General features: G+C 48.6%; 1 protein-coding gene across 1 annotated transcript in view; it reads right to left on the bottom strand.

The window, feature by feature from the left end:
* AKNA (AT-hook transcription factor) overlaps positions 1–14,483 on the bottom strand; it is a 61,457-nt gene that overhangs the window by 13,777 nt on the left and 33,197 nt on the right. Inside the window, exons 7-15 of the mRNA XM_011998496.1 lie at positions 13,965–14,024; positions 11,804–11,931; positions 11,101–11,308; positions 9,345–9,511; positions 9,046–9,243; positions 7,661–7,907; positions 6,610–6,716; positions 5,680–5,891; positions 1,009–1,171 (exon numbers count right to left, since the gene is read on the bottom strand). Of these exons, the coding sequence (XP_011853886.1) occupies positions 1,009–1,171; positions 5,680–5,891; positions 6,610–6,716; positions 7,661–7,907; positions 9,046–9,243; positions 9,345–9,511; positions 11,101–11,308; positions 11,804–11,931; positions 13,965–14,024 (1,490 nt within the window). The remainder of the gene's footprint in view (positions 1–1,008; positions 1,172–5,679; positions 5,892–6,609; positions 6,717–7,660; positions 7,908–9,045; positions 9,244–9,344; positions 9,512–11,100; positions 11,309–11,803; positions 11,932–13,964; positions 14,025–14,483) is intronic.

The following is a 14,483-nucleotide window of genomic DNA, read 5'->3' as shown; positions in this document are numbered from 1 at the left end:
CTCTAGGCCTTTGCACATGCCATTCCCTCCGCTAAAGATACTCTTCTACCTCTCTTCCTTCTGATGTCTGCTGAGATACCACTTCTTCCCGGAAGCCCTCTCTGAAGCCTCTAACTGGACTAGATGCTCCTTCCCTATGCTCCCACAGTCCTTTAGTCCTCTGCCATCATCATACTTATCACAATGGGGGGGCACCACTGCCTGTTTCTTTGTATGTTCATCTTACAAGATGGTAAGCCTTACGAGGCCTAGGATAGAGTCTAGTCCACTATTGTATTCCCAAGTCCTGGCATACCCTACAGAAACAAGCCTCTAATTCCTCCACTGATGTCAGAGGAGTCTGCAGGGGTAGACTTGCTAAACTCAGACAAGGAAGCCAAACGCCAGCAGCTGGATACAACTTTGCATGTAGGCAACATGACAGCCTGATGACTGTTCGAGCCAAAGAAGCCTTGGCTGGGCCACCGCCGAGCAGTCTTCCCAGCGCATCCCGGGACAGACACCCCCTGCAGCAAGGGCATGTGAGGGATCATTGGCCAAAAGCAACTAAGGGGAGATGTGAGAGAACTGACCAAGCAATTTTACTATTTCTGTTCAGCCAAGGAAGTGGAACTTTCTTAGTAGAAAAATGCACACGAACCAGAAAAAAAAAAGAAAAGAAAAACTCAGAAGGCAGTAGCTTCTTGGTCCATACAATCAATGGGCAAATTGCAGAAAAGATACCCCTGGAAAGGACAGGCTTGTCTTGGAAGGGAGATGATAGGGAGAGAGGGGAGAAGTTGCAGCACCAGAAAGGTGAATCTTTAGGTCATTTTCCACTGGCTGGAGAAGTGTCCTCGATGTCTGGATCAATGAGGTCCCACAGAAACGCTGGGAGCTGGGAGCCTGGTCCCACCACCACTACCTGTGTGAGCTGGGCAGGTCTCCACCTCCACCCCCTAACACATGGCATCATGCTCCCATCTGTATGACGAGCTTGAATTCCCAGGATCCAAGTGTCTAACTTACTCTCGCCCTGCCCTGGTGAGCAGGAAGTTGGGGATGGTCTCTGTTGGTCCACGGGGCAGAGGGGCAGTGGCAGTGGCGGGGGTTGGGGGTGGGCTGATTGTCTTGCTGGGAAGGAGCTGTTCAGAAATCCGTTTGTGCCCCTCAAACTCTGAGCCAGGAACCGCTAGGGAGGCAGAGAGAGAACCCAAAGTGAGTTTAAGCAGAGAGAACTTCCAAGCTCACACCTGTGCAGGTGGAATGATGGAAGCGAAGAGACGGTGCCCAGTTCAAGGTCACAAAGGAAGCTCCTGATGAGGCCAGTGACCCACACTGACCTCCAAACCAGATCTAGATTTTGCTGGGAGTGTGGGGTGCTGAGCTAGGCCTGCCCCGCTGTTTCTAACCAGAACCCCTCCTCCCACCCACCATGACACCATCCAAGTCTTCAGGAACTTCCTCTGCAAAGAATTAACCGCTTCTTCACTTGGTTCGCCCAAGATTTGATCACCTTCTCACCATGTTGTTGTGGGGCTGGCTTCAGAGCCTCCTCTGAAATTACAGTCACCTCTTTCCATGTATGCATGTTTCTGGGGAGAGCATTAATAACTTTTAATGAATCTCCCGAAGGGATGGGTGGCCAAAGGTTAAAAACCACTAATCCAGCCCCTGCATTAAAAGCAATGAATGGCCAGACACGGTGGCTCATGCCTGTAATCCCAGCACTCTAGGAGGCTGAGATGGGAGGATTGCTTGAGTCCAGAAGTTCGAGTCTAGCCTAGGTAATACAGAAAGACCCCATCTTTGCAAAAAAAATTATATATATAAAAAAATTAGCTGGATGTGGAGGTACATCCCCTTGGACCCAGCTACTTGGGAAGCTGAAGCAGGAGGATCACTTGAGCCGGGGAGGTCAAGGCTGCAGCGAGCCATGATGGGGCCACTGCACTGCAGCCTGGGTGACAGAGCAAGACCCTGTCTCAAAAACAATAAATAAATAAATAAAAAATAAAAGCATTGAAACCCTTGGAATACTACTCGGCAATATATAAAGGAGCTAAATATTAATACACAAAATAATCTAGATAAATCTCCAGAGAATTATGCCGAGTAAAAAGCCAATCCCAAAAGGTTACACAGTATATGATTCTATTTATAGAATATTCTTGAAATGATAAAATTATAGAAATGGAGAACAGATTAGTGCTTACCAGGGGTTAAGGACAGGCTGGGGGCAGGAGGGAAGTGAGTATGCCTATGAAAGGGCAGCATGAGGCTCCTTGTGGTGATGGAACGTTCTGTATCTTGATTGCATCAGTGTCAACATCTGGCTGTGACACTGTACTTTGCAAGATATTATCACTGGGGGAAACTGAGTAAAGGCACATGGGATCTCTGTGTATTATTTCTTATAACTGCATGTGAATCTGCAATTATCTCCAAATAAAAAGTTTAATTAAAGGCCGGGCGTAGTGGTTCACATCTATAATTCTAACACTTTGGGAGGTTGAGGTGGGCGGATCACTTGAGGTCAGGAGTTCGAGACCAGCCTGGCCAACATGGTGAAACCCTGTCTCTACTAAAAATACAAAAATTAGCTGGACGTGGTGGCACACACCTGTAGTCCCAGCTACTCAGGAGGCTGAGGCTGGAGAATCACTTGAATCTGAGAGGAGGAGGTTGCAGTGAGCTGAGATTGCACCACTACACACCTGCCTGGGGAACATAGTAAGACTCCGTCTCAAAAAAAAAAAAAAGTTTAATTAAAAATGTTTTTAAAATAATGAACCAGCTGGGCGTGGTTGCTCATGCCTGTAATCCCAACACTTTGGGAGGCCGAGGCGGGCAGATCACAAAGTCAGGAGTTCAAGACCAGCCTAACACGGTGAAACCGCATCTCCACTAAAAATACAAAAATTAGCCAGGCGTGGTGGTGCACACCTGTAATCCCAGCTTCTCAGGACGCTGAGGCAGGAGAATCTCTTGAACCCAGGAGGTGGACGTTGCAGTGAGCAGAGATTGCACCACTGCACTCTAGCCTGGACAACAGAGTGAGACTCTGTCTCAAAAAAAAAAAAAAAAAAAGATGAACCTTTTAGGTAAAGCTAATCTGAGGTGTCAGAAGTCAGAACAGTGGTTATGTTTGGGGAGCAGGTAGTGACTGAAGGGGGCTTCAGTGGGGTTCTGGGGTTCAGATCATGTTGAGTTTCTTGGTCTCTGTTCACCTTGTAAAACCTCATCAATTTAAGTTCTTTTCGATGTTTTTTAATTTCAGTAAATAATTCATGTGTATTTCTAAAAGTCAAAAACTGAATCACATATAGATTTTATAGACATGGAAAGTGTTCATAACACAATTTAGTGAAAAAAGGAGGTTGCCAAATATTCACATATAAAATGATCTCATTTTTTGGTTTTTTTGTGTGTTTTTTGAGACAGTTTCACTCTTCTGCTCAGGCTGAAGTGAAGTGGCACAATCTCAGCTCACTGCAACCTTCACCCCTGGGTTCAAGCCATTCTCCTGCCTCAGCCTCCTGAGTAGCTGGGATTATAGGTGCCCGCCACCATGCCCGGCTAATTTTTGTTTTAGTGGAGATGGGGTTTTGCCATGTTGGCCAGGCTGGTCTCAAACTCCTGACGTCAGGTGATTCACCCGCCTCAGCCTCCCAAAGTGTTAGGATTACAGGCGTGAGCCACCGTGCCTGGCCTCGTTTCTGATTTAAGTATAGTCATGCATCACTTAACATTGGGTATAAGTTCAGAGAAACACATTCTATTCCATTTCGCCATGTCACAAACATCATAGATTACCCACACCTACTACATATGTGGGGCAGACAGAATAGCCCATTACTTCCAGGCTACAAACCTCTACAACATTGCCTGCTGAATACTGTAGGTAACTGTAACGCAATGGTATCGTGTATCTAAACATAGAAAAGAGACCATAAAAATATGGTACAAAAGATTTTTTAAATGGTGCATCAGTAAAGGGTTCTTACCGTGAATGGAGCTCACAGGACTGGAAGTTGTTCTGGGTGAGTGAGTGAGTGAGTGGGGAGTGAATGTGAAGGCCTAGGGCATTACTGTACACTGCTGTAGATTTTACAAACACCATATTCTTAGGCTAAATTTACATTTATAAAAAAGTTTTTCTTCAATAATTAATCAAGTTTAACTTACAGTAACATTTTTACTTTATAAGTTTTTGAATGGTTTTTAACCTTTTGACTATTTCGTAATAACATTTAACTTAAAAATACATTGTAAAGTACAAAAATATTTTCTTGATATCCTTATAAGCTTTTTTCTATTTTTAACTTTTTTTAAAAAAACTTTTCTGTTAGAAACTAAGACACACACATACACACACACACACACACGTACTAGCCTAGGCCTACACAGGGGCAGGGTCATCAATATCCCTGTCTTCTACCTCCACGTCTTGTTCTTCAGGGGCAATAATAGCACTGTCATGTGTGATAACAATGCCTTCTTCTGGAATACCTCCCGAAGGACTACCTGAGGCTGTTTAATAGTTAACATTTTTAAAATAAGTAGAAGAAATACACTCTAAAATAATGATAAAAAGTATAGTAAATACATAATCCAATAACAGAGTCATTAGTTATCAAGTATTATGTACTGTACATAATGGTAGGTTTTGTACTGTACTTTTTTTTTTTTTTAAGGCAGAGTCTTGCTCTGTCACCCAGGCTGGTGTGCTGTGGTGGTGCGATCTCGGCTCACTGAAACCTCTGCCTCGGCCTCCCAGGTTCAAGCGATTCCCATGCCTCAGCCTCCTGAGTAGCTGGGATTACAGGTGTTAAGCCACCACACTCGGCTAATTTTTGTATTTTTAATAGAGACAGGGTTTCATCATGTTGGCCACAGGTGACCCTGGCCTTAAGTGATCCTCCCACCTTGGCCTCCCCAAGTGCTGAGATAAAGGCATGAGCCACCATGCCCGGCCTGTACTGTACTTTTTTTTTGAGACAGAGTCTCACTCTGTTGCCCAGGCTGGAGTGCAATGGTTTGATTTCAGCTCACTGCAACCTCCACCTCCTGGGTTCAAGCAATTCTTCTGCCTCAGCCTCCCGAGTTGCTGGGATTACAGGCATCCACCACCACGCCTGGCTAACTTTTTGTATTTTTAGTAGAGATGGGGTTTCACCATGTTGGCCAGGCTGGTCTCGAACTCCGGACCTCAGGTGATCCACCCGCCTCGGCCTCCCAAAGTGCTGGGATTACAGGCAGGAGCCGCCGCGCCTGGCCGGTACTGTACTTTGATATGACCAGCAGCGCGGTAGGTTTGTTTCCACCAGCATCGCCGCAAACGTGTGTGAAGTGTTGCCCTGCAATGACTGCAACATCACTACCAAAGGAATTTTTCAGCCCCACGAAAATCTTATGGGACCACTGCCATGCATGCTGTCTGTCACTGAACAAAACGTGTAAATAACACACATTTACATCGGCACAGAGAACAGCTCACAGGTTCTATACCACAACATCAGCGCTGATGGTTTCCAGAGTACTTTTTTTCTTTTGTTCCCTTTTGTCCACCTTATCTGTAATTTCAAATTTCAGTACAATGAACCTGGCTAATATGTCATATCCTAAAGGGTTCTGCAAGTTTTTCTATTTGATATTTCAATCCATGCAGTTCTGTCCAAGCCAGACTCCTGCACTCACCCATCTCGGCTGCCAATGTCCGCTCCAGGCTGAAGTTGGGTGCCCTCTGCCGGAGAGGCCCACTTGGGCTGGAGAGGTGCCTCTGTGCTCGGCTCCGGGGTATGCTGGGCTCTGTAGCTCTTCTGGGGATCAGAGAACCCCTGGCCTTGGGGTAGGAAGCTCCCTCCCTGGGCACAGATGCAGTGAAGGGCTGGGCTAATGTTCCTGCTGTGCTGGGGGACCGTGGAGGAAGGGACACACGGAGGTCACACAGAGTGAGACACTCAGGCAACGGCATCTGAGACTCTCCACATGCTAACCCAATAAGCTCCCACCCTCTGCGACTTTGCATCTCGGGTGGTACAATATTTCCAAGGACACACACACATTGGATGTCCACTTCTTTATAAACTGTACACTGGCCAACCCAATATGCAAAATAATAAATCTCAATTTCTATGCAGAATACATAAAGAGAAACAGGATTTCTAATCCTTCCTTTGCATGCATCCTTGGGTTGCCATGTGGGCCTCCTGAAGGGCCCGCACCCAGCTTTGGAGGCTCCATCCCTCCAACCTTCAACCCTGTCTCCTCTGCCTTCTCCCTTCCTTTTGGGTTCCATGTAGCCACCCTGAGTGCCCTTTGTCCTTGTCTTCTGTTCACCTCACAGTGCCCTCCCTGTAGTTTTTATTCATTCACCCATTCATTTGTTCAACAAAAATGAATTTCCCAGTCTGTCGCTAATTAGTTGTGTGAGGATGGACTAGTCACTCCCCTCTCTGAAGCTCTGTTTCCTCTGTCAATAACATAGGAACAAGAAATTGGGGATGAAATGAGTCCCTATGAATGGACAGACCATCCTCTCTTATTCTGGGCCATCACAGGCACTGCGATTCCCAGGCTGTCCCAGGAATGTGGCACTGACAGGACAATGGTGGGATCCCAGGATACCTGATGTGGGAGAGCCGGTGCTCTGGAGTCTGGGTGAGGGGTGAAACTCTGCTTGTTTCTGAGCCAACAAAGCCACTGTCTGTCTCCGGGGATGCCATCCAGGGCTCCTGAAAGAGGCAGTATCCCTTTATGTCTGAGGAATGTGTCCAAGGCACACTGGGAAGCCCTTCCCAAATCCTAGCCTGGGCCTCACCTCCCAGAGGCTCACACCCCAGGGATGCTGGCCTGGCTCCCAACAGCCAGGCCCAGGAGTGAGGGCTCTCAGGCCCTCAGGCCTCAGCACAAGAATCTGGCTACCAGCAGGGACTCTGCACCCCAGGAGGACCCTGAGCAAGTCCTGCCTCCCTGAGGAGTGGCAGCCAGAGCCCTTGGGAGAGACATGGCCGTGGACAAGGACTGGCAAGGGGAGAGGGAGAAAGTCATATTTCCAGTGTCTCCTGGCTCAGGCCTGGAATACTACGGTCTTATCTGAGTGAAAATGCTCAGGCCCAAGGCATTGGAAAAACGAAATCATCAAATATGTACATACAGGTCCTACCCACTGGGTTTAACACATGGCACAAAGAACACAGAGCAACACAGGTGCCTGCCCTCGCTGAGTTCATGTCTAGTGCAGATAATCCTGACCATGGGCTCATTAGGACTAGAGAAGCGTGTGTGTGTGTGTTTGCACGCAAGTGCACAGGCATGCATATATATGCATTATTCTCTGACAGTCACACTTCCACAGTGGTCTGTGACCTTGCAGCAGTGATGTCTGCTCTAAAGGGCATAGAACTAGACTCTCCAGCTGTGATGGGCAGGCTCAGAGAAGTATAAGCAATGGGTTCCAAGCTCTCAGAGGAGGAACAAGAGCTCTGGAAGAGGGACAGGTTTGGGGGGTGACACTGGGCATAAGTCCTGCATGTCAGGTGGGATTTTGGCTGGCAGGGACAGGAGCAGCAGGTATTCCAAGAAGGAATAGCACAAGGAAAGATCCAGAAGCAGAAAGTTGAGAAGACCCAGCAATGACCCTGAGGTTCTGGGCCCATTCCCCCATGTGGAGACTTACCTCCAGGTGGGGCCCACAGCCTTGGTGCAAAGGCTTCTGTGGAAGGCGCTCAGAGATGCCGCTTCCCTCCAGGCTGGTCATACTACTTTGGTGGGACGCTGCGGACTTGGTGCCTGGAGGGTGGGGTGGCATGCCAGGGCCTGGAGGGGCTGCCTCAGCCTTGCCCAGGCCTGACATGTGCCCGTCTCTAGCCAGGGATGTCTGGAAACCTGGTGGCTTCACAGATAGCATCTGCTCCGTGGCCTCCCTGGCATGGGAAGAGAAGACCTTCCTTGAGCTCTGCCGGGCAGCCCTGACACAGGGGTTGGCCTGTCCTGGGAGCCAAGCAGCCCAGGGCACAGGCTCTGGAGTCAGACATCCCTGGCTGTCCAGCCTGGTTCTGCCACTTTCTAGCTGTACGGCCTAGGGCAAGGTACTTCCCCTCTCTCAACCTCACTTTTCAACTGGAAAATGTGGATGCCAACAAAACCCACCCAACACAGCAAAGAGGAAATGCTAAAGCAGCAATTCCCAGACTTAAGGAGTTCGCATACCACCCTCCCTATTTGAGGCATTTCCATAAACTTCCATCTACTCCCAAGATTTTAGATCACTATTCAAAACAGAAGATGTGACAAACAGAAACTAACTTTGAGGATAAATACAAGAAACCTGAATGTTATCATATACTAGATAGATCCATTTGCCTGCCAAAGGCTCTAGGCCTGAGGCCTGCTTACGCGCTCTCACGCTCTCTCTCTCTCTCTCTCTCTCTTTTTCCACAGAAGTTCAAGAGAGGCATTAAAGACACCACAGCACTAACTGAGACTTTCTCTTTGGCATCATTAGAAGGTCAGAGAGAAAAAGAGAATGATATTCTTTTTTCTTGTTTTTTTTTTGAGACAGGATCTTGCACTGTCACCCAGGCTGGAGTGCAGTGGCCCGATCTCATCTCACTGCAATCTCCGCCTCCTGGGCTCAAGAGATCCACCTGCTTCAGCCTCCCAAATAGCTAGGGATATAGGTGTGTACCGACATGCCTGGCTAATTTTTGTATTTTTTGTAGAGATGGGGCTTTGCCATTTTGCTCAGGCTAGTCTTGAACTCCTGGGCTCAAGTGATCCACCTGCCTTGGCCTCCCTCAATGCTGGGATTAAAGGCATGAACCACTGTGCCCAGCTGAGAATAATATTCTTTAATGCTGCATGTGTCCTACTGAAAATCATGTCCCACACTACCCAAAATCATTTCAAGGGCTATCAGTGGTATACATTGCACACTTGAAGAGGCAGGACAGGCAAGCCATGTCTAAACTGTGAAGTGCTGTCTTATTCACTCTGACAGTGATCACCCCTGTGGTTTTAGGGTGGAACCAAACATTCTGCAGGAAAGGCTCAGTGACTTACTCCAGGGGAGCCCCATGACTTTTCTCAGCCTGCACCAGGTGCTGCTTTGGGAGGACCCTGGTGGCCTCTGCTTTCCCTGGAGCTGCGGCCACCCCATCAACTTCTAGGGAGTCACCTCCCCTCTCCTCCTCCTCCTCCTCTCCTTCTTTCTCCTCCTCCATTCTCATGGCTTCCGGGAGAGATTTCACACTGAGGTACCTGCAAGAGAACACACAGAGGGGCATGATCTCTGCCCAGTGGGGGACAGCCAAGATCCAGCTGCTAGCCAGACACCCCGGTCAGGTCCAGGTGGCACTCACCGCTCCATGAGGCCATGGTACACTTGTTCCATCTGCAGCTCCTTATGCCTGAGTCGGGCCAGGGGGTCCTGTGGCCTGTCCTCCACCTCACTGTTGCCAGAGCTCACCTCCACATTTATGTGCAATGGGCGGGGGCCAGCGCTGGTGGCGGCAGTGGTGGTAGCAGGCTGGGGTCAGAAAGATGAAAGGACAGAGATTCAGCAGATACTTAAATACCACTTTTAAGCACCTGCCTCCTGCCAGGCTCGTGCTGGGGGCTGAGAGGTAAGAAGCACATTAGACTCACTAAGCCCACCACCCTTTTATGCATGTGTAAACTACAGAGACTGGGCTGTGTGGTCTTCGATACTGGCTGCCATGAATAGAGCACCTACTGTGTGCCAGGCGCCATACAGATATCAGGTCACAACAATCCCACCAGTACCTGAGATTATTACAAACCATTTTACAGACAGGTAGCTAAAGCTCAAATGATTTGCCCAAAGTCAACAGAAACCAGAAGCAGAGTTGAGATTTGAATCTAGATTTCCTGCCAGAGTTAACTCTCCTGACCCCCATCCATGCCAGTAGGGCCACCCCAGCCCCCTGCAATACCTTCACTGCAGGAACGCAAGGGTCTTTCAAGATAATGTACTCAGGTTTTCTCCCCATTCTTGTTATGTAGTGGCACCTGGTAGAGTTTTCCTACCCTCTAGGCCAGAGAACAGCATAAGATTTTTCCCAAACCATGGGGCCAGCATGACTTCAGCTGTCAGGGATGTCCTACCAGCGTCCCACCCTACCCAGCATGCCAGGCCCTATTCCCTGCTCCCATCCTCAACAGACAAGTCTTTGCAGCACAGGCAACAGGAGTTGGGAGGCACAGAGACCCCACCACTGTCATCTGTGTGAATGCACTATACTCAATTTGCTCATCTGCAAAACGGAGACAGTGATTGCCTCTCAAGGGGTCATAGCGTGGGCCAGAGAGCCTTCTACAAAGCCCCTTTCGTGTAGGGCTCTTGTCTAGGCTTCACCCCATCATCCGTGCAGTACTACAGGCTAGAAACCTGGAGCCATCCGTGTCTTCCTTCCCTCTCACGGCCACTCCAAGTCCACTCAAACATACCTTCCCAACCTCTCTCAAGTCCACACATGCTTCCCCATTTGCCCTGCCACCTCCCCATCCTCAGACTGGCCTACCCACAAGTCATCTTATGTCATCCCCTGCCACAAAATCCAGCAGAGTTGAAGGCCATGCTCTCTATGTGACCCACAAGTTCCTATGTCATGGGGCTCCTGCCTGCCTCTCCAGCCACATCTCAGACTATTTTTCCCTTCTCTTCCCATACTCCAGCCACAGGGCCTTTGTACAGGCTGTTTCCCCCACTGGATAGGTTTTCTCTTTGTCTCTAGTAATTCCTACTTAGCCTCAGGTCTCATTTAAACATGACCTCTTCAGGGAAAGTTTCTCTGACCTCCTCCTCAAACTCAGTCATGTTACTCCTCCTACTCTCACAGAACCCCATAATTCTCCTTCAGGGCACTGATCAAAATTACAGCTAAATCACTGTAACCAGTTCAACTCTACAGAAAACTCTGTGAAGGTAGAGGCCACCTTCCCTGCCACCTCCCATCCCACTGAATCCCTACCATGTGTCATGGGTCCTGGCATATGGCACACACTTCATAAATATGAAATATGTACTGAAGAAATGAATTAATGAAGAAATGAATGCACAAGGGAACAGCCCAATATGGTTGAGCCAAGAGGTACCTCAGGGCAGGAGGTCTTGATGGCTGGCATGGGGGCTTGTCTGGAAGGAGCAGGCAGGTGCGTTGGCTGGTGGAGGCAGGGCAGGGCTGGGGTACTGTCCAGAGCTGAGTCTGACCCGGGCGGCTCAGGCTCTTGCTGGGTCTGGTCTATGTGTTCCTTCAGCTCTTCCAGGCAACTTCCCAGACGGTATATCTCTGCCTCCAGCTCCCTGGAATGCAGAAACATCAGCACCAGGAGCCCAAGATGGTAGCCACATCAGGCAGGTCCAGGAGCAGAGTGTCAGAGCAGAGACTCCAGGGGATGCCCCCTTAGGGTCCATTTAATATCAGCCTTTAGATGATGGTGAGAACTCAAAATAAGCAAGATGAAAGAAGGTTCCACTGGGAATCAGGAGGCCTCAGCCCAAGTTCCCTCTGCCTTCCACAGGCTGTGGGACCTTACAGAAATCCCACCCCCATCTAGCCTCAGTTTCCCCATTAACCAATAAGTGTTTCAAGGCATCTTCTCAGCAAGTGGGTTCAAAGGGACTCAAATCTCAGCTTTTCATCGTGCCACCATTTGGATGTGTATATTAATTAGGATAAGATTTCTCTCTATTCTCTTGTGTACAAATTATAAGGACAAAGTGTCTCCCTCCTGGAGACTGAGGGACCCCAGGGGCCCATCCCATCTGTCCTTCCAGGCCTTCCACCCCAGCAGGTACCTGCCAGGATCAAATCTTCCAGGTGTCCCCTTGGAGCCAGCAAGCGGCTGGGCAGGGTGTTGCTCCCGGCAGGCCTTCAGGTACTCCTCCTCTAGGGCCGCGTGGGCAGCCTTCAGCCGCTGGAAGCCCTGAAACCAGACCAGGCCAGGAAGACTTCAATGCTCAGCCCCTGTGGGGCCTGTCCCTGCAGACACAGTGGATGAGACAGTTTGCGGGAGGCCATGGGATGCACCTGGGCCCTTGGGTTCATGCAAGATACAGGCTGAGGTTGAGATCTCTGGAGGCTGCCTGCCCCGGAGAGCGGCCGTGGTCCAGCTCTCTGCCATCAGGCTGGCACAACAGAGACACAACTTAGAGCCTTGGCACCAGCTTCAGAGGGCACCAGCCCTTCCTGCATAGACTTACAAGGACCCCAGTGTATCACAAACTGTCATAGCTGTCACAGTGTCAAATATACTCTCACCGTATCTCCATAAGGACCCTCTACTTGAGAGACTCTGGATCCTCATTCTTGATTTGCAAAACTGTGGGTTTCAGAAAATTAGCCACTCTTTTCCCAAATCCTTATAGACTATCAACACAGATAATGTTATCATCACCATTACATTATTGAGAATATTTACTGAGCATTGAGACTCTGGGCTAAAGCACTTTGCATTTATTTAATCTTCAATATAATCATAATGAGGGGTGATTTATCATCTTCATTTAAAAAGGATGAAACTGAGGCACAGGGATGTCATTTAAGTTGGTGAAGGTCACGGAGTGAGTGAGTTGTAGAGACAGGATGTGGGCCCAGGCCCTCTGGCCCCAGAGCCCATGGTCCTAGCAATTCTGTTAGGCTCCCATAGTAAACATAATCACGGGCAATACGTGGCTAAAGCTGCGGCAACTGGGGTTGGTATCACTGTCTTTCTACCTTCTGCATCCCACTCAACTCTGAGGACAGACTGAGGCCAAGGACAACCTAGAACCCATTCCCTGGTCACATCTAACCTTCCGACAGCTCTCAACTTCCCTGCGTATGGGGGAATTAGAACAGAGAGCAAAAAAATGAATGGTTTTAGTTTACAAGGTCCTTGGTCATCCACTGCATGATATTACATGATACACATCACGTATTTTGTGATTGGAAAGTGTACGTGACATCTATGTAACCACACAGGAAAATACTCCCGCCATAACATTTTTTTAGAAACTAGGTGTGTTGCATTTGCCTCTCCAGACCTTCTCTCAGCTCCTCTCCCACCCTGCTCTGTGCTTTGAGCATCAGGGCTGTCTACCTGCTGGTTTCTGGTTGGGTCTGTCTAGTGGGAGGGACCTATCAGAGATCACAGGGTGGGAAGAGAAAGACTTGAGAGTGGGTACAGCTCCCGGCTAATGCTACTACCTGGGGATTCCCCAGTCTTTGCTGGGTCCCCTGATGCTGTCCACACCTTTGCTGACAGTTCTTTCCTCTGATGCCTACACTCCCAGACTTGAGAGCTCCACCTGTTCCTTACTGGGACCCTGGCTGATGCAGCAAGAATCTAAATTGCATTTATGACTGCAGTTATCTAAAACTCCGAATTCCAAAGGAAATACACCAATAAGGAATCTATAAAGGGTCTCTCCCCCAGCCCCCACTTTTTTTTAACCTAGTTTCCAAACGTTTGGCAACCATTTTGTAATTTTTTTTTAAAGGCAATAAAAAAGAAAAGGCCTTTTTCTGCTTGCTGAGAGGCAGGGTAATTTGTGGAAAGTAGTGCAGGGCAGTGATTATGACCCTGGATTTGAAAGGGAGACAGACCTGGCTCCAGGCTCTGCTACCTACTAGCTGTGTGGTCTTTGAGTAACCCCTCTGAGCTTCAGTTCCATCCTGGTTAAATGACGGTGATAACTGTAACTGCTTCACTGGGTTTTGATGATGATAAAATAAAATAACATACTCTAGGGTTTACCACAGTCCCTGGCACACAACCATCCTTGCTTAATAAGCAGTAACTATTGTGATATAATGATCGTTATCATGGGAAGCTACTCAAGAGCTGTTTGCTCTGAAAGAGACACTGTGTCTGGGATTCTCTTTTCTGTCTTGCAGCAAAGGAGGCTTCAGAGACAGGGCCATGGGAGACAGTGGTTGTCTGGCAGTTCCACGGGTGGCTCCTGAATTGGGCAGTACCTTGAGTTGGTCCTGGGGCATGAGACGTCCTGCCTGTATCAGTCTTTCAAAGGACTCCACCTGGACATTGGGAGGGGAAGGAAATATGCTCCATTAATCCAGTCCTGCAGACTCCCACACCCAGCCACATCCATGCTTTGGTAAGAGGAGCTGGGTCCGTCCTCAGGATGTGGGGTTTCTGCCAAGCATGGAGAGGTGGGTGCTGGGAACAGCTTCTACCACCAGCCCCAGGCATAGCAGCCTTGAGAAAAAATCAAAGTGGAACCTGCAGGAATTTACTGACAACAAAGCAAGTCACTCGTGTGAATCAAGACTAATGCAGGATATTTACTGCAGCATGAACAGTAGGGAGGGGACAAGAAATAGCTTAAATGCCTGTCGGTGGAATAGTATGCAGCCATCAATAAGAGGAAGGTACATGTGTATGTTCTGAGCTATTAATACCTCCAAGACCTATTTTTCAGTGTCAAATCAAGGTACAGGGCAATGTTTATAGTATGCTACCATCTGTATAAAATA

This window comes from Mandrillus leucophaeus, unplaced genomic scaffold (genome assembly GCF_000951045.1).
Source record: "Mandrillus leucophaeus isolate KB7577 unplaced genomic scaffold, Mleu.le_1.0 Scaffold572, whole genome shotgun sequence".
Lineage (NCBI taxonomy): Eukaryota > Metazoa > Chordata > Mammalia > Primates > Cercopithecidae > Mandrillus > Mandrillus leucophaeus.
Note: the sequence above shows the minus strand (reverse complement) of the source record. Positions and strands in the feature narration are given on the sequence as shown.